Source organism: Mus caroli, chromosome 4 (assembly GCF_900094665.2).
Source record: "Mus caroli chromosome 4, CAROLI_EIJ_v1.1, whole genome shotgun sequence".
Lineage (NCBI taxonomy): Eukaryota > Metazoa > Chordata > Mammalia > Rodentia > Muridae > Mus > Mus caroli.
In genome coordinates, this window is record NC_034573.1 from 40,074,289 (window position 1) to 40,101,763 (window position 27,475).

The 27,475-nt window shown below is 44.4% G+C and overlaps 1 protein-coding gene across 4 annotated transcripts in view; it reads left to right on the top strand.

Moving 5' to 3' along the window:
* The window catches only part of Tdrd7 (tudor domain containing 7), a 68,316-nt gene extending 44,818 nt beyond the window's left edge, over positions 1 to 23,498 (top strand). For 3 of the 4 annotated variants that reach the window (XM_029476188.1, XM_021160236.2, XM_029476189.1), the window contains exons 9-17: positions 1,276 to 1,387; positions 3,544 to 3,746; positions 6,740 to 6,874; positions 8,367 to 8,453; positions 10,623 to 10,757; positions 13,234 to 13,344; positions 14,795 to 15,297; positions 18,245 to 18,405; positions 23,028 to 23,498. In XM_029476188.1, the coding sequence (XP_029332048.1) occupies positions 1,276 to 1,387; positions 3,544 to 3,746; positions 6,740 to 6,874; positions 8,367 to 8,453; positions 10,623 to 10,757; positions 13,234 to 13,344; positions 14,795 to 15,297; positions 18,245 to 18,405; positions 23,028 to 23,248 (1,668 nt within the window). In that variant the 3' untranslated portion in view covers positions 23,249 to 23,498. The remainder of the gene's footprint in view (positions 1 to 1,275; positions 1,388 to 3,543; positions 3,747 to 6,739; positions 6,875 to 8,366; positions 8,454 to 10,622; positions 10,758 to 13,233; positions 13,345 to 14,794; positions 15,298 to 18,244; positions 18,406 to 23,027) is intronic. The other variant, XM_021160235.2, reaches the window with a different exon arrangement.
* The last annotated feature ends 3,977 nt before the right edge of the window (positions 23,499 to 27,475 follow it).

Sequence of the window (27,475 nt, forward strand, 5' to 3'; positions counted from 1 at the left end):
CTGTCTTCTGTTGTTTGTGTTGTATTTTAGGTTCCAATAGTACCCGATTCTTAGTTACTCTAAATCTAGGATAATAAAACGTAATGTTTCTAGTTACCAGGAAAATCAAGCTTTCATAGCTTGGGAGACAGGCAGGCAGATCTCCAACCTGCCTACATAAAGAGCCCCAGGCAAGGCAGGACTGCGTAGTGAGCCCTGTCTTAAGGAGAGGTGGGAGCGTTTGTGGTCTTTAGGTCTCGGTGTGCTGCAAAAGCCATCTCTGTGTTAATGGTGTGTGTTCAAGTCTCATTTCTGTAGCTATACTAAAGTATCCTGAAAAGAGGCGACTCAGGAGAAAGGGCTTACTCGGGATGCAGTTCTTCACTGCATGAGATTTAAGTCTGGAACTAAGAGCAGTCAGTCCCATCTGCAGCAAGAGCAGGGAGAGATGAATACACCGGTGCTTGGTGCTCAGTTTACAGTTTACAGTACTCGACTTTATAGCCCAGGGCCCCAAACCAGGACATGTTGTTGCCCACTTGGAGCCTAGGTCTTCCTGTATCAGTTGAGGCAGTTAAGCTGGTCCTCCACAGATATTATACAGCTGTAGCACTGATGCTGATCTAAACTCACTGTGACTTCCCAGATGATTCTGGGTTATGTCCAGCTAACAGACTAACCGTCACAGTTAAGAGTATACCTCAGAGCTGGGGCCTCGGCCAAACTGAATGAAGATATAATCTAGCTTTGTGAACTTGAAGAAAAAATTGGGTTTCTCCTCTTTTTTAAACAATAGAATGTATGTTGTCCAGACTGATGTCACTGTTGTCCCCGACCAAAGCATCTCATCCCCTAGTACCACAGTGGCCAAGAGAGCAGGCTGTCATAGGTGCTGTTTGGGGTTCTAACATCTGGCCAGTATCACAGGACTGATGAGCTCCTGGAAACAGCTGCTGCCCCTCAGAACAGGGAAGACTCCTAGCAGGAAGGATAAAGACCGGGAGAGGCCAGACAGCAGCAGAGGTGACCTTGGCAAGGCCTCAGAGCCTATTCTGCCTTGGTCTTATTATCTGGTTGACTAAGGTAGCAGACAAGGGCCTGAAATACGGGACCCTGAGGCGCCCAGCCTTTTGTCATCTTCTGGGGTGCACTGGGAACCTTTTCTTTAGCTGTGGGAGAGCTGAGGTGCCGCTTGATGACTATGGAACAAGACGAATCCAGTTGGATATATTAAGGTTTTAAACTAAGGCTAAGGACTTTGGAGTGTAGATGTGATAGGCTTTGCTCTCCCCTTAGGTGTGCTATGTTGACTATGGCTTTTGTGAAAACATTGAGAAGAGTAAAGCGTACCGACTGAACCCACGGTTCTGCTCGCTGTCCTTTCAAGCCACCAAGTGCAAGCTGGCAGGTAAGGGGCCGTCTTAGAAACCCTTTCAACACTGTACTCTTCGCTGTTGAATTTGGAAATGCTCTTGGTGCCTCAGGTGTTACACTTTCTTTCCCTCTGCCCTTCCGTTTGTTTCTTTGTTTGTCTGTTAGTTTTGTTCCATTTTGTTTTGCTTTAGGTGAAGTCATACTATGTAGAGCAGCCTGTCCTTGAACTTAAACTCCTCCTACCTCACTTCCTCAGTGCTGACTTCCAGGTGTGGGCTGTCACACCCAGCTCATAATGTGTTTTTCTTGAAAGGTTCTGTGAATAAATTCACACAGTGTTCTTCATAAAATGTAGTAATAATGAAAGTGTTTATTGTCACATTTATTATGTAAAACATAGCTCATTTTATTTTATTATAAAAAGTTTATCTAGCCATTTGAATGGCTTCAGTTTGTTTTGTTTTGTTGTAGTAAGAGCCTAAATGACTCTATAGCATGGGATTCACCCTGCTAGGTCCTGTCACTTCAGAGGTAGGACCCTCAGCCCTCTCCACGGAAACAGGTGTGCAGATACACTCTGGTAGCAAACCCTTGTGCACCCAGATGAGCTGCGCTGTGGGTTGTCTAGTTCTTGTGCCTTTCCTCTTTACAGAAGCATAGGAATATGTCCCTGTGCATGGCAGTAGGGGGAAGCTAACAGTGAGCCTGTGAGATGGATGGAAAAGGCTTACACTTAACTCTAAAGGGATCACACTTTTTCTAAATTTTATGTCTCTTTTATGTACACACACACACACACACACAATGTATGTATGCCCATGAATACATGCTCCTGTGGAGATCAGAGGCATCAGATACTCTGTAGCTGGAGTTTCAGGTGGTTGTGAGCCTCCTAAAGTGGGTTCTAGGAAGCAAACTCAGGTTCCCTGGAAGGGTGGAGAACATTGGTAACCACTAAGCCATCTCTCTAGCCCTGAGATTGTTACATGAAAATGAGCCCTCTGCAGAAATTCCCCTTAAGCTGAGTATGGCAAGCCACACCTGTGATGTGTCAGCATTTCAGAGTAGAAGATGACAAATTGGAGGCAAGCCTGGGCTACATAGTCAGTTCCAGGTCAATGTGGTTTATAGAATGAGCCTTTATCTCAATGAATGAAAGGGGGGGAGGAAAAGGAGGGGAGAGGGAGGGGAGAGGGAGACAGGCAGAGACAGACAGACAGAGAGACAGAGACAGAGACTAGTGTCCCCACCAGCAAGAATGAATCTTTGTCTCTGAAGGGCTTGACTCTGAAATAAGCCCAACAAGCTCTTAAGAACCAATCATAGATTGTGGAATTGGTTTGAAAGGAATATATCACAATTGCAGAACAGGAGTCCAGATGCTGAGGTAAAAGGTACGAGCAGAGTCCCAGCACTAATCTTGAGAATGGACAGGGCAGAGGTCTGCCTTATAGCTTACACTCAAAGAGAAAAGTAGACAGAGGCACTGAAGTCCCGTACAGAAATGGTGTTCTCATTTTAATTAGTGGATGGACTTAAGAGTTGCCATATGTGTAAAATATTGAATTCCAATTGTCAGAGAACTGAAAGAAAATAATAATACTGCGCCTGACACCTGTGGTGGCTGAAGCATCAGTCTCTTGGTGAATCTATCTGTGGTGTCCTCAGGGTCAGGGATGAATAAGGAGGAGAAGGCGGAGGAAAGGGAGTGTTTTGGTTTTCAGTTATATACAATAACATTATAAGAGAAAGCTGTACATGTTTAATTGAAAACAGAAACCCAGCATAGGAAAGGAATTGTAAGTGCATGATTTGTAAGAACAGGTTCTTGTTCGTGTCAGCCTCTTGGTTTACGTATGGATTTGCATATATCTCAAAGGCTGCCCCTTTTGTGGTAAAGCATCAGTCTCATTATGTTAAGAGTACCTGCTCTAATATGTCTTATATTTTTTGGTTGTGAGCAGCCTTTAATGGCTGAGCCATCTCTCCAGCTCTCTAATGTGTCTCTTAAAGAGGTACACATCATGCCATTCATCTACAGATGTGTAAGGTAAATATTTCAAAACAAAACTTCCATTAAAAGTGTTATAATGCTGAGATAGTATAACTCTGTGGTCTAAATAGACTGTGAACTCATGCATCCATGGTGCTTCTGAGTAAGTAGAAATGAAGGCAGTTGCTGCTTTTCAGGGTTAGAGGTTCTGAATGACGACCCTGACCTTGTGAAGGTGGTGGAATCACTAACATGTGGGAAGATCTTTGCTGTGGAGATCCTGGACAAGTCAGATGTCCCACTAGTGGTGCTGTACGACACGTCAGGAGAGGACGATATCAACATCAATGCCACCTGCCTCAAGGCCATATGTGACAGATCTCTACAAGTTCATCTCCAGGTAAGTGTGTGTGTGTGTGTGTGTGTGTGTGTGTGTGTGTTGGGTGGCCAGCAGAGTGTCCAGGGAGGCAAGAAAGAAATTCAGTTCAACACAACTAAGTAGCTCATATTGGTTCAAACTTCGAGATTTTGATATCATGTAGTTGATTTTTAGGCATATTTAAGCACAACACAATTTGGCAAAGTTTCCTGGTGATCCTTAACTCAGCCTCAGGTGTATGACAAAGCTTCCGACAAGATTACATTGAAACTCTTATAAAGTATAAGTGGTATCTTTCATAGGATGCGTTCTGTAGAATAACAAGGAAGCAGGCTCAAAGGAAGATACTCCTGATAAGGGTCTGGTGGAGGATAGCTCTATGGATTGACTGAGATAAATGGGCTCAAGATAAAGGTCTAAGGAAGCCCGTGTGGCCATACAGGTAGCTCGGAGTTCACCAAGCTATTATCCACCTCTGCTCCAAGCATTCTGAGCAGAAACTGGCTACATACATCTCTTCCTTTGAAGAGGCATCCTGTATGCTTAACACTCCTGTTTTCCCTAGTTCTCCTTTGTGAGCACAAGGGCCTATATGCCTCTTACAAAAGTAAATTGTCAGGGGCTGGAGACATGGCTCCTCAGTTAACATGTTTCCCATACAAGCAGGAGGACCTGATCCCATCCTGCCACCTACATACTACAAAATATAAAACAAAACAAAACCTCGGCTCCAGTGGCATGCATCTAGAATCCCAGCTCTTGGGGAGCAAAGACAAGAGTGGTGCCTAGGACTCAGCAGGCAAGTTGTGTGGGCAAGATAGTGACTTCTTTCAACAAGAGCCCTTGTCTCAACAGATACAACGCAAAGTGGTTAAGGAAAATACCTGTCATCAACCTCTGATCTCCATATGAATACATACATGCAGGAACCCATGTGTACACATGTGCACAGAAAAGAGGAAAAAGACGAGAATGAGAAGAAAATCATATGAAAAGAAAGTTATAGATTTTAGGCAAATAATTGTTATCACCTGACTCAGGAGAAACAAGGAGGGGATGCAGAGGGGAAATGGTGTCACCTTACTGTGGAAAAGCAAGCGAGCAAGTAAATGGGCAGTGACAAGCTAGTATTTATTTCTCAGGAATTAAATTTCTTTGCTTTCCATTTTCTTAACCACTGAGCCATCTCACTCATCCAGCCCACTGTTTTCCAGTTTCTTCAGTGAAAGTTTTTATATGAAATTTTCTTACAAAGATTAAAAAAACATGAGAAAAATTTCATCCATGAAAATATTGCTAGTCTGAACATTCTTTAAATCTTTAGGATATAACAAATTAAATTATAAAATATTCAACTGAAACAATTGGGTAAATGCTAAAGAACAGGCTTACCATTTTAAAAACTTGATAAAATCATTTAGGGAAAGAGGCTGTTAACAAATGGAACTATGATTTTTTTAAAAAAAAATACTGTAATTTGGCCCCCCAAAATGGCTGAGATTAAAATCTTTTATGTTGGTTAAAGTTTTTGAAAAGCATTAATACTCATGTAACATGCCCCCCCCCCTTGCCCCTACTGCCTTTAACAGGCAGGAGAGCTGGCCCAGCCACTCCTCTGCTCAAAAGATGGCATGAGCAGGGGGTGATGTTCTACCCCTTGCCACCTACAGTAGTTGAGAGAGCTGACCTGAGGTCATGAGAGTGGAATAGCCGGCCCTGCCTCTCACTGGCCGGAGCACTCAGGAGAGGGAATCTTTGACCCCACCTAGGCAGCACAGTAGAGTAGAGATGGCCCTAATGGTGAAGGCACAGGTGAGCCAGGCCCCAAGGATGTGAGAGCAAGGGAGCTGGCCCTCTACCAGCTGCAGCACTCAGGAGAGTGAAGCCCACACCTTGATTGGGCAGCACAGTAATAGTAGAGCTGGCTCTGGTGGTGTGGGTGAAGGTAAGCTGGCCCCAAGGGCTTGAGAGTAGAAGAGCTGATCCTGCCCCCTGTTGGCTGCAGCATTGGGTGAGCTAGCTGTGGCAAGGCTAGAAAGTTCACCCTGGTAGTGAGGGTATTGGAGAGCTGTTAGGTTGACCAACTCAGCTACCACCCAAGGCCAGATCCAGAACTTTGAATTGGCCCACCCTGAAATCTACCTCATCCGTGAACCACTGAAGCATGTGAAAGGCCTGGTCCTGCAGATCCAAAGCTGCATGATCTCCATGATACAGTGCAACAATAGGAGAACCCAGAGGAGTCCCAGTGAGGTTCCAGTATTAATGATGTAGCCGAAGCCAGAGGCCTGGAACCAGATCAATGACTCAGTGCAATGAACATTTGCAAGTAAAGCTGTGTGGACAAAGAGTATGTTGGGGGACACACCACAGCTTCCACAATGAGAATGCTTTGTTTGTTTTCTTTTGGAGGGTTTCCAGGGCAGAGGGTGGATATGAAGGGATTCGGAGATTAGTGCAACTTGGAGTATGATGCGGAACTCAAAAAGAATCAATAAAATGTTCAAAAATATTATCACCACCACTCCCCACTACGACTTACCACCAGCCCCCACCCACCACCACTTGCACATCACACCACAGACTGGCATTTAGTCTTGCAGTAGTTAGATTTTTCTGATGTGTTACTCCAAAGTTAAGTGCTTTGCAATTTTGCAAACTGCTACTCTGCCCTTACATGTATATCAACTGTACTACTCTTCTGGTAGAATTAATAGGGGCACTGATGCATACTATCATACAATCTGCAAATAAAGATACTTTGAATTTTAAAAAATCATGTAGTCCATAGTGCAGGACTCCAGCCCATTGGATGATATCAGCCGCATTGAGGCTAGGTAGTCATTCAGTTAAATCTTTCTAGAAACATCCTCCTACATACATGCCAAGGTATTGGATTCTCAAAGTCGTCAAGCTGCCAACATTAACCGTCACAAATGTGTAAGTGTGATGGGCTATTAGGGAAAGAGAAACATTTGGCGTCAAATGTCTCCATGTGCCTTTGCTTGTTCCAGGTGGATGCCATGTACACAAATGTCAAAGTGACCAACATTTGCTCTGATGGAACACTCTACTGTCAGGTGCCCTGCAAGGGTCTGAATAAACTCAGTGACCTTCTGCATAAAACAGAGGACTACTTCCACTGCAAGGTATGGGGGAGCACTGCCTCCTGAGATCAGCCTCAGACTACACGCAAGGGGCTCAGAGTGTGTTAGGGTAAATATTTGTTTAATACAGGTTGATTTTTCAAAATGGTGGGTAGAAAACCCATATTTTAGAGCTTTGGGGGAAAACTCGCACTTCTGCTTTATAAAATGAAGGTGTAGCAATTTGTTCCAGTGAAATATCACAGATAGTCTCAGTGTTCCTAGAGCAGTGCTTGGCATGGAGGAAGCACTCAGCAATGGAGTAGTTGGCTACTTAGGGCAGGCAACAGATGCGCCTTAAACAGGTGTCCACAGGAGCCAGCCTGTCAGGCATCACCCTCTAGCTCCCTTCTGAGGAGAGACAGCCCATAGACGTATTCCATGGTCAGCGGTGTGAGCTCCGTCCCTCCTGCTTTCCTTCCGCGCCCCCCCCCTTCCTTTCGTCTTGAGTCAGGACATGCAGAGGTGTGAAGTCACTAGTAATGACTTCCTAACCTCCAATGTGACATAATTATAATCCAGAATGTGCTGTGGTTTCCAGGTAAACAATCCTCTGCTTCAGCCCTGAGCTCTCAGCCCTGGAAGGAAACCCTTCCTTTACCTGCGAGGGATGTCTAGCACCTCAGGTTACTTGGTTCGGCTGTATAATATTTTGGCTACTTGACTACTCTCCTGCCTTAGGGTAGAGACAATTACTTTATTAGTTTTTATGTTCCTAACTTAGTTTCATTTGTAGAATATGTAGTCTAAAATATGTGTTGAATCTCTTATTCATATTGTCTGGAGTGGAAACATCAAATATATAGCTTTACTCCTTTTGGTTGCAGGTGTGTGTATATAATATATGTGTGTAAAGTCCCATTTGCTAGTTGAGTTTGGGGTAATAGACTCCCAGAGAGTCTAACTTGATGAGGATTCGTTTGCCTAATAACTAAGGATGCTGAAGAATACTCAACATTTCCTAGTGCTGTGCCTCCTAAGGGGAGTCATTGTGCATAGACACTAGCAACAGTCAGCAGAACAGCATGCCCTGGGCAGACCCTCAGTGCTGGCTGGGAAAAGGAGGGTCAGAGAAGAACACTGTCTTTGGTTAACATCTCACTGGTACTTCTGTCTTTGTTTGGAATTAAACCGTTAAATGCTAAAAGGTGGAAGAGGCCTTCATGGCTGACACAGCCTCCTGCCTTCTTCCATCTGCTCTCTGGTCTCATCAAACCCAGCAGCCTTGTCCTCTGGAACTGATAGAGTCAGAGCCCACTGAACCCCACTGACCCTGCTAACACTGTAGACATTGTAACAGGGTGGGTCTGTGCTGTATGTGCTGGGTGAGTGGATAAACTGGTTCTAGCCAGCATGACAGCAGAAGCACCATGGTAAGTAAGCTTGCTGTGTCTGCTGCAGCTGTTTCTGGGGAGGAAGGGTGAACAGTCCACGCCTCCATGTTGTTCCCAGTGCTGTATTAATGTTTGCCATTTCTTGCTTTTCTGTTTCATAGCACATGACCTCCGAGTACTTCATCTCGCTACCCTTTTGTGGGAAGATCTGCCTCTTCCATTGCAAAGGGAAATGGTTACGAGTGGAGGTAAAAACCAGCCTCTTGGCTTGTAGAGATAATTGCTAAGTATTTCATCTATATGAACAGATTTCTCAAAAGTACTGTAAGCATGCTTGGCCTCATCGCCAGTGTCTGACAGCCAAGCTCCCATTCTTATCTCCCTTCCTCTGCTCTGAGGAAACTAACAGCTACATTTCTTCATGGTCTTGGTATATTTATGACTATATGTATAGCTTTGCTATGTATTGTATATAAAAGAATCTTTAATCTAGAATTATAGAGATGAATATGATTTTAATATGCATAGTAGTTAAAAACACAGGACTAGGGAGATAGCTCAGTAACTAAAGTGCTTGCTACATACACAAGCATCAAGACCTAAAGATGAGTCCCCAGCACCACAAAAAGAGCCAGGCCCGGCAGCAGATGCTGTAAACTGAGCTCTGAGAGGAAGAGAAACTCTAGGTAGCCTTGCTGAGCTGATAGACTTGAATTGGTGAGCTTTGGGTTCATTGAAAGATCCTGTTTGAAAAATAAGGTAGAGAGTGATTGAAGAATATTCTCTTTGGCCTCTGGCCTCTACATGTATGTATGTATGTGTGTGTGTATGTGTGTAAAGTTTCATTTGCTAGGTGAGGTTAACTGGTGAGGATTCATTTGTCCTAATAACCCAGGATACTTAAGGGGACTCAACAGTCAAGTTTAATGTTAAGAGACAGAGTGTGTATTCATGTGCTCTTGGTCATATACATGTATACACACGAATGATTAAATGAGCAACTTCTTTACATTTTTATGTAAGTAAGTGTCAGTGCATTCTTGACAGAGAATGTCAAGGCAGCGGAAGCACACCTTCCACTCGTTGTGTGAGACTCGGCTCTGTTGCTGTGGCGTCTGTTTTTCACTGCTGTGTAATATGGCAGCCTAACACTGCACTCTTGTGATGAGTGGTCACAGGTTTTGTTGCCACTGTGACCCTTCCTGTGTCCAGTATTCCTAAGAACCGCAAGGAAACCAACCCTAGAAGACAAGAAACATCATTTGATTGCTTTCTGAAATGCTTTTACATATTAACTGTACTTACTTTTAGTAAGTCTCAGCTGTCCCTAACCAAATGAGAGCAGCAGTTGTGGAGTTGTCCTTCAATAGGACAGTTCTCAGAGGGCTGAGGGCTAGAGTGTGCCACATGCTCAGATGGTATTACTGAGCTCTTAATGCTCTGTTGTTTAGTTGATAGTATTTCAATGTACAGAACGGTTTTTAATTTAAAATGTAACTCAAGACTCTGAAAAGTTAAAGTAATATGAAGAGCCCCCATTTAGTATTTGTGTAACCAGTCTCTAATTACCAACCAGGAGATCAACATTAACACATGTAACTAATGTGCAGGGTTCTCTGTTGTTTCTCGGATTGTCCCACCATGGTCTTTTCTGCCCTGTGATCCAGTCTGGATGCCTCATTGGGTACCTGGACCTGACATGTCTCCTCTAAACCTTCCAAAATACTGCTAGTTGGCCTTCCTTTTTAAGACTCTAAAGTATAGGGCCATTTTGTAAATTTTCACTCAGTTTAAATCCAGATTTAAATTTCTGCTATGCGTTTTGGACAAAAGTGCTTCTTATTCTTAGTACATGTATAAATACTTAGAATAAGTGTATGATTTTATTTTATTGCTATTAAATTGTCTAAGTGATGTCTTTGTTCTTGACAGTTATACAAGCGTTGCTCATACAGTTCACCCATTGCTGAACATTACTCCAGACTTTATTTTACCCTGCTGACTTTTTGAGCTTCAGATTTTTTTCATTTGGCAGTAATAATAAAAGCGACTGGGTTTTATAGTAAAACTGTAAAGTATGTTATGATTTCAAAAAAGTTTATCTTGAATTATTGATGTTCTTTATTTTCTTACTAGGACATAAGAATTTTTTCCACATTTTAATATTTTAAAAAGCACACTATCTAATTAGCATATTTTGAGAATTAGAGAACTAGTAGCCACTGCTGTTCTCACAGTGGGCAGGCTTGCCGCATAGTGCTTGTTTTCTCACTGTCGAGTGACAGGAGAAAGGTCCGTGTTGTAGTCCAGAAGTGTTTGATAAATACCTTTACACAGAAAAGCCAGTAGCTGACTGTGCTGCAGGCAGTGTGTCTGTCTCCTGCTGTGACAGGAAGCCACTGCTCATCTCCTTGCAGATCACGAACGTTCACAGCAGCCGTGCACTCGACGTTCAGTTCCTGGACTCTGGCAATTCAACATCCGTGAAAGTGTCAGAACTCCGAGAAATCCCACCGCGGTTCCTGCAGGAAATGCTTGCCATACCCCCTCAGGTACGACCTGCCCAGGCCTGGAGATCTCAGTTCATAAGGAGACTGGAGAGTGTCCAAGTGTCGCTGTTGACTGGTTTTCAGAAGTCAGTTTGGCTGACTTACACAAGAAGTAGTCACATTTGCAGAGAACTGTTTAGTGAATGTTTGTTTTCAAGTACAGTGAGTCATTAGACTGTCACCTAAGTAGAAGCTCCATTATAGTAATCACAGCGCTGACACTGACTAGCCAGCTTCCACACTCTTCCAAGATGTTTCACATACATACGTGTTTCTTTCCAGGATCTGTGTTATTCGGCTCACCATTCTTTTGGGAATGTGTGTACATGTACTCATCCTTCTGTAGTACTTTCTCCCATATATGAAATGGGAGTGATAACATTAACCATAACTGTCCTCTTAAGGAGGATTCAGATGACAGTTGGGAGTCACTATAAACCTTTTGGTATTGTTGTTAAAAGCACTTACTACCTTTAAAGGAAATAGAGGATTATTTTTACAGGAATATATATATGTGTATGTATATATATATATGTGTGTATATATATACATACATATATACATATAGATATATATGTGTGTATATGTATATACACATATAATTTAATTGGTATACTCTATTAAATATTTATATCTAAATAATGTATACTATTTAGACAATATATCATTATTATATTCTATTAAATATGTATACTATTTTATTAACATATAAGGAATATATAATTAATTATTATGTTCTATTAAATAGTCATTTATACCAGGCATGGTGGCATATTTCTATAACACCAGTACTGGGTGGGTAGAGGCAGAAGTCTCAAGGGTTCATGGTCATCCTTTGCTCTGTAGTGAGTTTAAGGTTAGCCTGGATTCCATGAGACCTGGTCTCAAAAACATAGCACACAAAAATGGATTGCATGATGTCCCTTGACTGTTTTCCAGAAGACACCTGTCACCAACAGGGCTAACATATAAAGCATGGGTTGCTGTGACTAGCATGGCTTTCAACATTTCTCTCCATTGCTTTATTCTGACAGACAATTATAGGAAGAATTTAGCTCTCATGTAAGCCTGCTTTCATAATGTCTCTTACCCTGTTGATATGCATCCATAATACTGGAAGCCCATGGCCCTTTAAGTGCTACAGTTCTGTGACTCTGCTCTGGCCTCCATGTCTCCTCATGGCCATGGCCATAGGGCCTGTATCATATTAACAAGGTTCCCTGGCTGGGAAAAGGGGCTTCGGGACTACTGTTACCTCTCTGAAAGTCACATAGTAGTCCCTTTATGCTGCAGTGTTGTATGTAACAGACATTAAACACCTTTTATTTCCTGTTAACCTTGACTAGATTCCTTATTGGATAAGTGTGATCACTATTTACTATAGGCCCCTAAAGGCCAGCCTGCCCACCTCTAGTTCACATCTCCCCAAGAGCTCTAAGTAACAGAAGCAAACCCATAAAGGTTGACTATGGCAGCTCTTGATTTTAAGTTATTTTAAACATGTGAATCGACTGCCAGGATTTAAAAACAAAAAGAAAAACAAGCAGTATTTGTCTCTCACTAAAGTGCTTATTTTAGCATTTCTTTTAATCATTTAGAAAATCTGATTATATTAAATGCTCTCTTTTGGTAGAAGAGCTGTTGAGCAGTCTATGGCCTTTCCTGCTATCAGGGCCTGTACTTACCTGTGTACCAGCTCATAGGGCTGCCTACTGCCATCTTGTCTCTGCCCATGGGTCCTGCAAAGTGTTCTCTCCGCTCTGAGTGGCCTAGCCATCACCTGCAGCTTTTCCAGGGAAAGAGAGACTCCAAGCCTAGGGGGAGGGGGAGCATGACAGGGCCCTTAGCACAGAGAAGGATGTGGGGAAGCTTTCACGAAGGTCACAAATGTCCTCCCTTAGTTCAAGACTCACACATGGCTGAAGGAATGGCAGACGACACTGTCCCTCTTGTGGCATTCTGCAGCAGCTTGGGCGTAAGAGAGCACTGGGTGGGGGAGGGGGCAGGCATTTGGGTACCCGAGGATTTGAGGGGTTTTGCCCTTGCTAGTTCTTCTCATCAGGAGGTGAGCACAATTGCTCCGCACCCTTGGTTTCTTGGGAGATGTTGGGTGAAGTAGATAAGCTTCCTTTGAGGCTCGAAGCAAAGCCAGGTTGTCCCAGGTGTCCCATCTGTTCAGTTCTGTGACCTGTCACAGGCTGCTCTCTCAACTCCTTTCACCATCTATAAAATGGTGCACAGCGTATGTTGGACCTGTGAGGTGATAATAGTGTCTGGTATAAACCCCTTGGCTCCTGGGAGGATTAAAAAAAAAAAAAAGTAGTGACATAAATAGATAACATACAGCAGACCCTCAGACCAAGGGCTGTGACTGCTGTTATCTGTTGCAGAATCTGGCTTTAGGGAAACAGATGTTAGACCTATCTTAAGACAGTGTGTTCGATCCATACCATGTTACGGTTTTTGTTTGTTTTTCCAGGCTATAAAGTGCTGTTTGGCTGATCTTCCGCAGTCCATTGGCATGTGGACACCCGACGCTGTTCTTTGGTTGAGAGATTCTGTTTTGAATTGCTCAGACTGTAGTATTAAGGTTAGTTATCTTGCTGGTCCTGAGATGTCTGCAAAGAGCTGGAACTCAGGGTTTACAGTGATGAATGTCACCTCACTATCATAAATGGACACGTTTTTACTTCTAAGAGATGAGTTATACATGTAGCTGTAGATATTTCATGGTTTATTTCTATTTAAAGAGTTAGCTTCCATCTCCTTCCTATATTATTCAAAACCCCTTTTCCTGTTATTAATAAAGTAGCAAGGAAGCTTAGCTCTCCAGTTTTGCTAAGAGATAAATTGTGATCATATCTCTGGATAAATATTTTAAGACAGTTTTTTTGCTAATTTGGAGTGGATTATGAACAAGTCATCCACTGCTAACCTGGTATTTGCCCGTGTTTTCCTGAAGTTCCTTAGCTTGTTGCTCACATTTCTAGAGTGAAGAACATTCAGACACCCCTGTTAGCTCTCATGAACAGTGTTATTACATCTAAACACAGAGGTGAAATCCCTCAAACAGTACCTTCCCAAAGCTATAAGTCATTTCCCCTGCCCTGCCTCCCCTGCAGTAATCCTCCTGCCTTGAGCTCTGAGGTGTTGCTATTACAGGCTCAGTTCATAGTTCTCAGCTTTAAAAGTATTTTTTAGTGGTTAATTTTAATGATACTCTGTATCATAAATCTCAAGACAATCACAGTATCTCAGTAGACACCAAAGAATGGATTTAAATGGTCACTGAGGGAGCATAGTTTTCAGAGTAAATTGTTCTCCACAGGCTGTCTTGCAGGTGTCCATCACTCTTCCTGCCCACGTCCCTGTCTCCCATTTGTGTCCCCGTTGATAGATGATAGATGGACACAGCCTGAAGTGTCTCATTCCTGTCATCCTTAAGACACACTGGAGGAGTTGATGAGAATCACCGAGTTGCCCGGCCCTCAGCCGTGCACCCACGCAGCCAGAATGACCCTGTTCCCCATGGATGGGGTGGGAGGTCAGAAGGGCTCTCTCTTGCTGGAGTTGCCCTCCCCTCTTCTTCCCGGGCTCCTCTGTGTAACTGGGGAAGGAGATTCAGACAAGGGCCAAGCAAAGAATTGGGCCCAGAGGTCCCACTAGCTACCATCCTGGGGTCCTCCGCTGCCTGCATTGGGTGCTTGTCATCATCCTGGCTGTTTGATTGTTGAGGCTGGGTGGCAGGTGTGTGCAGGCTTCCTGTGTTCCTCTTGCTCTGCATTGGGTGTCACTGAGACTTGATGATGCTACATTACGGCTCTTCTTCCCTCAGTGTCAGTAGCCACTTCTTACACAGTACAGCATTTTTTTTCCAGTTTTTGTTGGTGTTCTGGGACCTATTAGGCTGTGATAATCCATCTTACCACGAATAGTGTTTTTGCAAAATACTCTGCTTTGGTATTTAAGGTTAATATAGATTCTGCTTCTCAGAATTGTCAATGTGGATTTTGTAAGTTGCTTCTTTCCATCTCCCAAAGGTTACAAAAGTGGATGAGACCAAGGGGGTTGCCTATGTGTACTTATTCACTCCCAATAACTTCCCGGATCCCCATCGCAGTATTAACCGGCAGATCACAAACGCAGACCTGTGGAAACATCAGAAGGATGTGTTTCTGAGCGCGGTGTCTACTGCGGCCAGTTCCCCTGGCAACAGGAATGGTGGCACACCTGCTCCAGGCAGCCCTGCAGAGAGTCTCAGAAAGAGCCACCCAGAGGTTATCAAGAAGTCTGTCCTGGACCATACCAGCTCTTTCTCCTTGGAGGAACTGCCCCCTCCTGTCCACCTGTCAAGGTCAGGGGAACACATGGATGTGTATGTGCCTGTGGCCTGTCACCCAGGCCATTTTGTCATCCAGCCCTGGCAGGAGATCCATAAGCTAGAAGTGCTGATGGAAGAGATGATCCTGTACTACAGCGTGTCCGAGGAGCGCCACATAGCGGTGGAGCGAGACCAAGTGTACGCAGCCAAAGTGGAGAATAAGTATGTCCTGGGCAGAGCTTGTTCTTCTAAGAGTATAGAGCTCATGAGGATCCTTAATGTGTCCAGCGAGATTTGGCCTGAACAAATGAGAATTTTGAATGAAAAATGGATTTAGTAAATTGTGCAAATCTTCTGATGTTTAAAGTAATACATGTAAAAATGTACTAAACATTTTCATGTTAAAAGTTAGTGTTGCATTCATAAAATGAAGTTTTTTAAAATTAAATGTTTATTGTGGGAAACTTAGAGGAGAAAAAAAGCATTAGAAACTAAAACTAGCTCCCAAACATAGCATTCTTAGCCACTTCTGTAATCTTTCCAGGCTGGTCTGTGTCTCTGTATCATTGATCGCTGTTATAAAGTGGTACTTGCTTTTCCAAAACTCTAGTAGTCTGTGCTAAAAATTCCTCAGAAGCAGTTTGTGCTGAGTGATATCTGTCTTACGGGGAAAGCAAAATTAGCAAGTTCTTTACTTAGGTAGGTTCTCCCAGGTCTTTGAGCATTATAAATAATAATAGTCAATATTATAAATAATGAACCATTGCTTCCACCTCTGATTATTCAGTAAGAGGCTTTGGAAAGAAACTGTGAGTTGAAAGATGCAGATTCCCAGCACACACCGGGGTTGCTCCTGGCAATTGTGAGCACCATTTTAGGGAGTGGCGGCATGCATTGATTGTTTCCCACACCTGTGCCCTGGTACAGGATCTGCCCCAGTGGAGCACAAGCCCCCCACTTCACCCTACACATGCCACTGGGGCTTAGGAAATAAAGAGCCAGCCGAGAGAAGATGAGCTTCTTAATGCTGAACTCAAAACCCCCACCCTGTTTTCCCTCCATCACTCTCCCCCACACACACACGCAGAGTTTAAAAAAGGTCACAGTGTTAATTTTTTTTACCCAAAATACTTCTTTTCTTTCTTAAGATAGTCAACATATGCATATATAAAAATGTCATTTTTATGAGAGAAAAAAACAATTTTTAACTCTTAAAATGTGAAAAAGAATAATAGTGCTCATTTTGAAAATCATGAGCCTGTGTCATAAGCTTTTCACTGTAAAATTCATTGTGTCACTTCATTCATTACAAGTAAGCGTAAGCGGGGTTGGCACTCAGTTTGTATACGTCTGTCTTAATCAGTCTTCTCTGGTAACTTAGTTCTCAGTTACCAGATGTCATCAGAGGGTGGATGAGTGATGCTGGTGTTGGGCCGGCCAGCCAGGAGAGGAAGGGTTGCCCAGCCGGGGCAGCTCTGCACCCGCACCCCGGAGCTTTAACCAGCTAGCTGTTCATGGATATTGGATATTTTATAGATAAGATAATATTAATGATTTTTTTAATTTTTATGCGTTAACCAGTGTTAAGTGTTTAAAGAGCTTCTATCTTACTTAAGACTCTCAACTGTTGAACTTTATTCCCAGCTATGGCAAGCTAATACATAGGAATTCGATAGGGTTTTTAAATTGTCATGGTCTCCAAATCTCTTAATGAGAAGCACTTGGAAACACATTAAAGCCCCATCCTCCTTTCTTACCCAGCCCCTGAGTCTAACCCTCAGGAAAAGGCCCAACATCTGCGTTTTTTAACACTCTGGGTCATGATTGCTCTGGAGTTGATATCTAGTCCAGTCTGAGCCTCTGTGTAATAATCACTGGGCTTCAGAAGTTGAGCTGTGCAGAAATGCACCCGTTTTCTGCAGTACTCTTTTTATTCCTCTGCACTCAGCGGACTGGAGACAGCGCCATCACTGGCCCCCTGTAGCTCACTGATGATGCTGTGGGTAGAGACCAAGTGTATTTACTGTACCCCTTTGAGCAGCCTGCAGCCTGGCATCTCTACCAGGAAAACTCCCCTCCAGTCTGGCTGCAGCTTTCACTGAGTTACCTGCTAATGGTGGCTGGCACTCTCAAATGCCTATTGTAACGCCAAGTATCGAGCTAGACACTTGGAAACAAAAAGTAAACTGTTACACAGGAGACAGCTGAGGCTCAGGGCAGTGTGACACCACAGGGCTATGGGCCAGGGCGATTTCCGTTCCTGTGTGCTTGGCTCCCAACCCCCAGCTGTTTGTCCTGAATCCTTTCTGTGTCCCAGTTGTCTGTGAGACACATACGTTCTCGCTTACTGCATCTTAGACCAAGGTTCCTGTGTTCCCTTAGAAGCCCTCAGTCACATACAGGGATTAAAACTGGCCTCGTTGTAAGCTACTAGCTGTTTCACCCTGGGCTTGCTGCAGGTTTCTGGCTGATAAACTCATTGCAGAGAATGCTTGGTCCTGCCACCTGAGGTCCAGTCCATGTTAAACAGAGAGAAAACACATTTGTTAAGGAGAAGAGAGAACTGAGAATGGGAGGGGCTCCAAAGGAGGATACCCAAAAATAATGTTTTGTTCAGAACTTTTGATCTCTTCCCCAAACAGCCACCGAGTCCTCTGCCTTCACGAGTCCTCACTCTGGCCTCCCTGACATATCTGCCCCTGCAACCATCATGTCCCCTCAGCTTTTCCCTGCTCTTAAGCAACTCTCTGGCTTCCCCTCATCCTACCTGCGACTCTCTTTCCATATACCAGATGTGGCCATCTTGTATCTCCACAGGGTGAGGGATCCCTTGCCTTGTCCTGACCACCCCCATGGCATCTGTTTCAGCCTAAAGAGGGTGACAGTGCAAGAGCCACTGCCTTTTGCATAGCCCCATGAGGCCTGTAAAACTCCAGCCTGTATCAGAGAGGATCCAGGGCCACAGCAGGCAGTGGTAACCTCTGGGGAGAAGCAGCCACAGTTGCTTCCAAACTTCCATGGCTCATTTGTGTGTGTGCGTGTGTGTGTGTGTGTGTGTGTGTGTGTGTATGTGTGTGTGTGTGTGTGTGTAGCATATAGTGCGTGTTTCCCTTTGGAAAGGGTGCTGACTTGGCCTGTTTTTTCTCTTTGTAATCCAATGTGTCCATAGGTGGTACAGGGTACTTTTAAAAGGAATCCTGACCAATGGGCTGGTGTCTGTGTATGAGCTGGACTACGGCAAGCATGAGCTCGTCAACATAAGGAAAGTGCAGCCCCTAGTGGACGTGTTCCGAAAGCTGCCCTTCCAGGCTGTCACTGCTCAACTCGCAGGTAATTTCTGCAGCGGGGGCTCAGCTGCAGTGGGGCTTGCACTCTGCTTGGTGCTAGGTTTTTAGTGAGTGCGGGGTCACTAGTTAGCCTGCTGCATGTTGCTTCAGCTTTTTAATGCTAGCAGCATCCTGTCCTCGGTGATCATTTTCATGGCCAGTCGGTTCTCCCCTCTGCTTTTGACTTGGTTTGCATTGCCTGATAAATTCCTAAAGCTGCAATCCTGGGATAGATAGCGATGTTGCTTGGTTTTCCTCACTCACAGTCTCCCTGTTCGGAGGAAATATATTATCCTATGGGCTAGTTGTCATTTCCCCACCCCCACCCCCAGATCTGCAGATTGAACCGCACATCTCCGAATCGCATCTCCTTTGTGGGAATGCTAAGTACTGGCTGAGCTATACCCCTACCTCCTGCAGCTTATTTTGATGAACGTAAAGCATTCCATTGACCCAGTATTTCCCTGGTTTGAACAGTAATAAAAACAAGCAAAAGGTAACAGAAACTTTCAGCCTAAATAACCAATAAGCACAAATTAATTATTTTCAATTCTCAACTTAGTAACTGCTACACAATCACAAGCCCTTACAAGATTGTGTAAGGGCTAGTGAGTTTCTTGTTTGCATCACAGCACAGCTTATAAATGTGTAACTTCACCACGCATTGACATTTGGCATGCTTATTTAATGGCTCTACACTGGACACTGCTTTGTAGTGTTGCCTCATGAGGTCTTCCTCTGCCCTTTGAGAGACAGTTCAGATATGGCTCCCCTATGAGTGACCACTGGGTCCCCTCAGTTTGAACAGAAGGCATGGAGGCCAGCAGAACACCTGTGCTTCTGGGCCCTCAGTGTCCTGCCATGCTGGGACAGTGTGGCCTTGTAGCCTCCTTGAGTCACTTGACGCCTTCGCTGCTGCCTGAGGCCTTGGCCTTTTGTACTCCATACGTGGGACAGTTGGGGGACGAGGTGCAGACAAGGGCGGATATGAATTCTCTGCTGGTTGCCCAACCTCTAGTGGGAGATCATTCTGAGATCCTTGCCCTTCGCCCTGTGCCTGACTGCTAGGATTCAAAGCAGCTTTCCATGACGGTTGTACGTAAAACACAAACATGACTTACACAGCACTTTGTCTGTGCCATGGCCACTAGTCAGTCTGGGCTTGCAGTAGTTTCTTCAGATTCAATACTAGCTTTTCCTTCATTTCCACTTTGAATGCCCAAGTTTACCCAATATTCTGTCAAATATGGCATCTCACTGTCAAGAGGGTTCTCTGAGGGATGAGTGCCTAGTGTCCCTGCTGTTTGACAGGGCCTTCAGAGTGTGCACATGCACACACACACACACACAGAGCTTTCTTGTGTCCTAACCCACACTGCTGTAGATCTCCCCCTGAGCACCCTTTTGCAGTACACCACACTGTCTGATGTGCATGCTGTGTGTTCATTTTCATTCAGCTCAAATATTTTGAAATCCCTTTGGGGTCTCTTATTGGCCTGTGAGTTAGAATTGTGTTATTTCTTCTTGATGTCCTGTGATTTTTTCTGCTAGCTTTCTGTTAACCTCCAGTGTAACTCCATTGTGATTTGACCAGACATTGTGTGGTTTTTGTTGTTTTTGAATTTGTTCAGGTGCGTTTTATGTCCCAGAATATGAGTCCATGAAAACTTGAGAAAAATTATAATCTGCTGTTAGTGGATGAGACCTGTAGATGTAACAAGTGTTGAGTTTAGTGTGTCCTGCTGGAGCTATACCCCTACCCTGTGTGTGTGTGTGTGTGTGTGTGTGTGTGTAGCTATACCCCTACCCTCTGTGTGTGTGTGTGTAGCTATACCCCTACCCTGTGTGTGTGTGTGTGTGTGTGTGTGTGTGTGTGTAGCTATACCCCTACCCTCTGTGTGTGTGTGTGTGTGTGTGTGTGTGTGTGTACAGGTAGAGCCGCTGCTGGTGCCCATACCTGTTTTTGTTCCTGTTGAAAACAGAGTTCAATGCCAGGCATCCTCCTGTTTTGCTCTGGACCTGGTATCTGGAGACAAGGTCCTCTCACTGAATGTGTGTATTGTATGTGTTGATGAGAGGACAATGTCAGCTGTCTTCCTCAACCACTGCCCACCTTATTTTTCTTAAGATGAGCTCTCACTGAACCTGGGCCTGAGTTCCTAGGCTGGCTAGCCAGCAAGTTCCAGGGCTCCATCTACCTGCCTGTGCCTCCCCAGGGTGCAGTTGTGAGAGTACAGCACACCTGCCTTTCACTTGTGTGCTGGGAGTGCACACCCTGGTAGGTTCTTTACAACTAAGCTGGGTCCTAGCCCTCCAGGCTAATGGTAAGTAGTGTTATTCTCCGTTGCAGTTAGTGGCACTACCTCATGGACTTTATAAAACTACTTCATCCTTAGGGAAAACAGTTACGTCCTCCTCCCCTCCACAACGACTCTGACTGCAGCCATTGGTTTACTTATATATTACTAATTTGCATAATCAGCTACTTTGATGCTAATAATATGAATGCACTGTTTTCTACTGCTAGATCAGTTACAAATAAGAATGGCTGGGCACTTGCCTGTAACTCCAGCACTAGGGAGACTGAGGCAGGAACATTGTGAGTCTGAAGCCAACTTGGGCTACATAGTGAGACATAATCAAGCCTCAGAAGCGAACAGTGTGACTTGCCCTCATCACTCTGTCACTCTTTCTCTGATGCGTTCGCTCTCTTCCTCTCCTCAGACCCGGGTTTGCTTTTTCCTCTGAAGGTCTTCCTCATTCCTTCTGAGGCAGCCTATCCGCAGACTCCACCCAGTTTTCACTTATCCACAGTCTGTTCCTCCTCCTCCTCTTTTGTTTTTCTTTTCTTCTGCCCCTCCACATCCTGCCTCTCTAGATGAGCCCAGTGCCTGCAAAGAACTGGGCCCTGCACTGTGAGGGCTTCTTGGGCAGGGTAGAGTTTGAGCTGTGAGCCTGTTCCTTCTCCACTGCCACACTTTATTTCTGGGCTCTCCGGTGTGGTGCGGTGCGGTGCGGTTCGGCTGCAAGTCTTCTGAGAGTCTGTCCCACTGCACCCGAGCTGCTTCCCCTCCTTCGGCTTCTTCCCCAGCTTTCACTGATTTTAGGTTTTCTGACGTTGGGTGTGATGTGCAGAGCCGTGTGTGTGTGTGTGTGTGTGTGTGTGTGTGTGTGTAGTATGACTCGGACCTGAGGTCCCCAGCTCACTGGCAGTGTTTGTCCTCTTGCCTCCTTCCCCCTCTCCCTTCCCCATTCCCACTACACTGACCCTCACACTGTCCTAGTTGTCACAGTTCTGACTCCGTCCCACCACTCCAGCCTTCTCTCTGCTTCAGTCTTAGAAGCTTCTCCTGTCACATGCGATCAGAGACTCTTTTCTGGCCCCATCTGCCTGGCCAGTGAGCTTAGCAGACTTCTTTTTTCAGTGGCTTTGTTGGTTTTGTTCCCAGCGTTTTAATTTTTTTCTTTCCACTTTTCTAAAAATTTCCATATTTCTATTAATCATAATTTTCCTCTTTGGTGTGCCAAGCATGGGCACACAGGCTAAGCAAACCCTTTCCCACTGGATGGCACCCCACCCTCCCTCTGTTCTCATGTGCAGCCTGTCTCCTCCATTGAAGCCCTCAGTTGTCACTCAGGGTTACTTTAAATTCCTGCCTGGTCACTCCAGCATTCCTGCCTTATCTGCTGATTCCGATGGTTGCTCAGTCTCTTCAGACTGTGGGCGTGGCCTTTAGAGTCACTTGGTGGAGGTGAACATGATGCACTGGTAAAAGGCATTTCTGAACAGGCCCTCAGTGGTGAGCGTGTAAGGGGGTTGGGACTGGGGCGTCTATAGTCCCATAACCAGGTACCACCATGAGTCCTGGGTGAGCCTGTGCCCCCAGACTGTGAGCTTCACTTCCTCCCAGGAGCCCCTCTTATGGGGAGCAGGATAGCTGTAGGCAAGAGGGAGCCTGCGTAAGACCTGCCTGAGTATTCCTCAGATCCATGGGCTCAGATGAAACAGTGCGCTTTTCTCTATGGCTCTCTGTTGTTGTAAGAAATGACAGTGTGGGGCTGGAGACATGGCTCAGTGGGTAAGAGCACTGACTGCTCTTCTAGAGGTCCTGAGTTCAAATCCCAGCAACCATATGGTGGCTCACAACCATCTATAAGGGGATCTGATGCCCTCCTCTGGTGTGTCCGAGGTCAGGTACAGTGTACTCATATAGCTAAAATAAATAAAATTTTTTAAAAAGAAAAGAAAGAAATGACAGTGTACATAGATCATATAGCCAAGCTTTTCTGTTAATTCAGTGTTGGTTCTGACCTTTTCCCCTAGCTATCTCAGTTCTAAAACTTTACAATTTAGGTATAGGAAATGGGTGTGGTCATCACTGCCCTCCTTTATACACAGCATGGTCGTCTCAAAGGGAAGGTGTGTCTGCAGGTAGTCTCACCTTTATTCACGATAGACAAGCTGTGAGCCGAGGAGCATTGAGCTGCTATTCTCTGGCGTAGGCAGGTCTAACCTGGAATACTTGAAGTACTTTGTAACTCACTAAACAGTTCTCCCTCCCAGTGGCTCAGAGAAAGGCAGGAGTGGCCACTCACTGCCCCCCTCACTCCCTGTCTTTCTCCTAGGCGTGAAGTGCAGCCAGTGGTCGGAGGAGGCTTCAATGGTGTTCCGAAATCACGTGGAGAAGAAACCCCTGGTGGCGTTGGTACAGACAGTTATTGAGCACACTAACCCTTGGGACCGGAAAGTAGTGCTGTATCTAGTAGACACGTCGCTGCCCGACACTGACACCTGGATCCATGACTTTATGTCACAGTATCTGGTAGAGCTTTCAAAAATTAATTAATCACTGCTTGAGACTGTGACCGCTAATGCAGATTGTTCTCAAAGCAATAATACAAAATGTGCAGGAGGGTCTTAAAACATCTTATTTTTACTACATGGCTCTGACTGTTGTGGAGGATTGAAAAGAATATGCTTTGTTTGATGAAAGATATTTAACAAGTTTTGTTTAATGCAGTTGACTTTTCAAAGAAAAATTGCACTTGAATTATTAATATAATATTAGAATAAAATGTTTAGCAATATAAAACCTGACGTCTTAGTTTGCTTTCTATTCTGTTTTGTACACCGTGGCCAATAAGAAACTTCCCAGGAAAAACCCTCTCCAGAGGAAAGCAAGGCAGGAACCGAAGCACAGGCCACGGAGAATCGCTGCTTCCTGGCTGTTCCCCAGGGCTTGCTTAGCCTGCTTTCTTATAGAACCCAGGACCACAGACCGAGGGGTGTCCCTGCCCACAGTGGGCTGGGCCCGTCTGCATCAGGCAATACTCAAGATTACAGGCCAGTCTGATGCAGACATTTTTTAACTTGAGGCTCCTTCTCAGATGACCATAATTGTGCCAAGTTGATGTGTTAGCTTTGTAGTCTCGAGGCATTCTGATCCTAAGTTGAAAGCATTCATTTTCACTGATGTCTGTGTTGCAATGTTGGGGTCATTTCCAACAAATCGAGAATGTAATGATTTCACTTTGATCCACTCTGGTGTAGTGATGTAGCAAATGTCCCCAAAGGAGAATATTTATTCTTAGTGTCTGGTACCTCAGTGTTGCTAAAGGAGGAGCCACTCATAGCACTGGGCTCCTTGTCTCAAATTTAAAAAAAAAAAAAAAATTGTTAGTGTGTATGTGTGTTTCTTATTTCATGTCAAATGGATCAATGTAGAAGTCAGGGAAACATTGGGAGCTAATTGGTTCTTGATCCTTTCATCGTCTTCAAGAATTGAACCCAAGCCATCAGTTTGGCAACAAGTGCTTTTATCTGCTCAGTCGTCTCATCCACCCTCACCCCAAACCTTGTGTGGCTTATCATTGTCCAGACTCGAGAGCCAGGTGTTCTACACCCTCCCTCCCCGGCCCTGTCTTCTCCACTTGTGTCCTTTACCTGGACTTTACCGGTGTCCTTTACCGGGCCCTTCCCCTGGAGCCTGGACCCGCTTGCCACCATCCAGAACTACTGACATTGCAATAGTTGCAGTGATGTGATTGTTCCCCTCTGAGCTGGTCCTGGTCCTTTTTTTTAAAGGTCTTGCTATATAGTCCAGACTGGAGATCCTCCTGCTTCCAGAGTGCTGGGATTATCCCAGGCGTAGCTCTCCAGTGCAATGTGAGCATGCCTCTCCAGGTCCTGGTGTCACTGCACCTTAAGAGTAGACAGCCAGCTAGTTGTCTGTCTTAGTCATCTCAAGTATGACGGCCCCTTGGGACAACTCCTAGCCATCTCTTTATCCAGTAGCACACCATGGATACCTGCTCATGGACAGATGACTCTTGAATTGTACTGCCTAACAGCATGTATACAGTCTATACTCCCACCCTTGCCAATTGCTGGCTAACCGGTTATGGGACGTCACTGCATCATGGAACCAGGAAGAGGACGGACCATTTTAGCTTCTGTAACTGTTACATGATCACTTCCTGTGTCATCCACATAGACAGAACGACATTGTGGACAGTGCAGCATGTGCTGGCTTACTGGTGGACAGACAGGCGAGTGGGTGGATTGTAAGCTTTAGCTGTGGTTAGGATGAGGTGGAGGAACCCCCAGACTAAGGGCAGAGCACTGGAATAATAAACACATGGAAGACATCCTGAAGTTCTTAATTAGAATCTTAGCATAGACAGCATAAATACAGGAGGCATGGGAGCAAAGCAAAGTCAGGCCTTACCCAGGCTGGTGCCTTACCCAGGCCTGAGTGGAAGGTGAATGTCTGGGTTGAGCACATTGTATTTGAGCTAGTAGACTGCTGGGAAGATGCTCAGAGGCTTTTGGGAATTGGAAGTGAGTGGACTTCAAGGAGAAAACCAGACTGGAGACAAACTTTCTTAAAGTCATCTTTTTATCTGAGAAAAACTAGGGAAAACAATACTAGAAAAGAAACGACCAGGACTTTTAAACCTTTCCATCTTAAATGTATAAAAAGTATTCTGGCCAGCTGGGCGTGGTGGCGCACATCTTTAATCCCAGCACTTGGGAGGCAGAGGCAGGCCAGATCTCTGAGTTCGAGGACAGCCTGGTCTACAGAGTGAGTTCCAGGACAGCCAAGGCTACACAGAGAAACCCTGTCTTGAAAAAAAACAAAACAAACAAACAAAGTATTCTGGCTTTTAAAAAATGTATTTTAAAATACTCATGAACACTTATGCCACTAACTAAAATAATTGTTTATTATGAAATAAAAACTCTTCCAAAACAGCAAGATTTAAGAATACTTATGCCAGTGATTAAAATAATTATTTATGATGAAATAAAAATTTTTCCAGAACATAAATGTTTGAGTTAAGGCAAAGTCATGATTTTTTAAAATATTTTTATTAGGTGTTTTCTTCATTTACATTTCAAATGCTATCCCAAAAGTCCCCCATACCCTCCCCCACCCACTCCCACTTCTTGGCCCGGGTGTTCCACTGTACTGAGGCATATAAAGTTTGCAAGACCAAGGGGCCTCTCTTTCCAATGATGGCTGACTAGGCCATCTTCTGCTACATATGCAGCTAGAGACACAAGCTCTGGGGGTACCGGTTAGTTCATATTGTTGTTCCACCTATAGGGTTGCAGACTCCTTTAGCTCCTTGGGTACTTTCTCTAGCTCCTCCATTGCGGGCCCTGTGTTCCATCCAATAGCTGCAAAGTCATGATTTTTATAGCGATGTCTTTCAACAACAGAAAAGAACACAGATCCTTGGATTGTACACAACCAAAGGAAGCCTTTCCTATTTCACTGACTTAAACATTTCCATTCTTAAAGCATTTATGTTTTTTGATGTAAGGATAAAATTAGTGTGATGTGAGGTCGCTTGACACACACATGAATTTAGCCACTAGTCTGTATTGAAGTCCGGAGTCCATTCCCAGCGGACCAGAGACCTGCCTGTGAGAGACTAAGGTAGCAAAGTACCAGACACAGCTGGCAGAGCAACTGGGAGCCAGACACAGCTGTCTTTAAAAGGCTGGAGGAGGAGGAAGAGCAAAGTGGAAGGATACATTGTATATTACATATGTGGTATATGGTATGTGTCCATATTGTGTTGATATATTAGGTATGTTCGGTAAAAATAAGGAACACTTCACAAAAAAGAAAATCCAGCTGGCCAACAAACAAAAAGTTGTCAGCAAATGTGGACACAGGGCATTGGCATTGTGGATCAAAACCTCAATGGATGTGGTTACTTTCTACCAGTGTAGCTACAATGTAGCAATTCTTGTTAAACCGAAGTGGTTTAACCCAAGTGGGAACCACTCGCAAGAAGCATTAATCCTTTACTCATCTCTCCTAGAGACTCAACTCTCCAACTCAACTTCCTGCAGACCAGGAGAAAGAATGATCTGAGCCACACTAATATTCTGAATTTCCACTACTAGCAAAGTAGACTTTTAAAATAGGATGCATTCATAGAGAAATACCATATTATGTTCATATGGTAAATTCGCTCAGGATGAAACCTATAAATTGAACAGTAGGAAAGAATGGTGCGTCACAAATTAGCCTCAGCAGCGAGCAAGAGGCACCAACCCGACAATAAGGGCAAGACTTCTGGAAGGGTCCAGAAAGCAGTGTCTTAGGAAGGGAGAGGTACCCACCTCTCCCTTAAAATAATCGGAAATTAACTGGGGGGCGGGGGCAGGCTGGTGGTTGGCTTGCACAGGTATTCTTACTGTAAAATTCAGGAAGCTACACACTAATATGTGCCCTGAAAGTATTTACACCCACAACAAAACGCTTAAAAATAAGTCGTTGGGAATAGTAAGTCCCTGCTTTGTTTAAAAATACACCCCACTTCTCCCTTGAAAAGGACATTCTTAATAGGGTGAGGGTTTTATAATACAGTAATGCATTTGGAAAATACTTTCGAGCGTTTCTCCTTAGGCATCTAGGAATTAAGATTTCCCTCACCAAAAAAAATACGGTAGGATAATCCAACTGAGATGTTCCCCTGCGCCTGTTTGGATTCTTTGGTAGGAGCCGTTTGTTTATTGAAACACTTAAGGGCTTCGGTTTGGGTTTAAGTGGTTT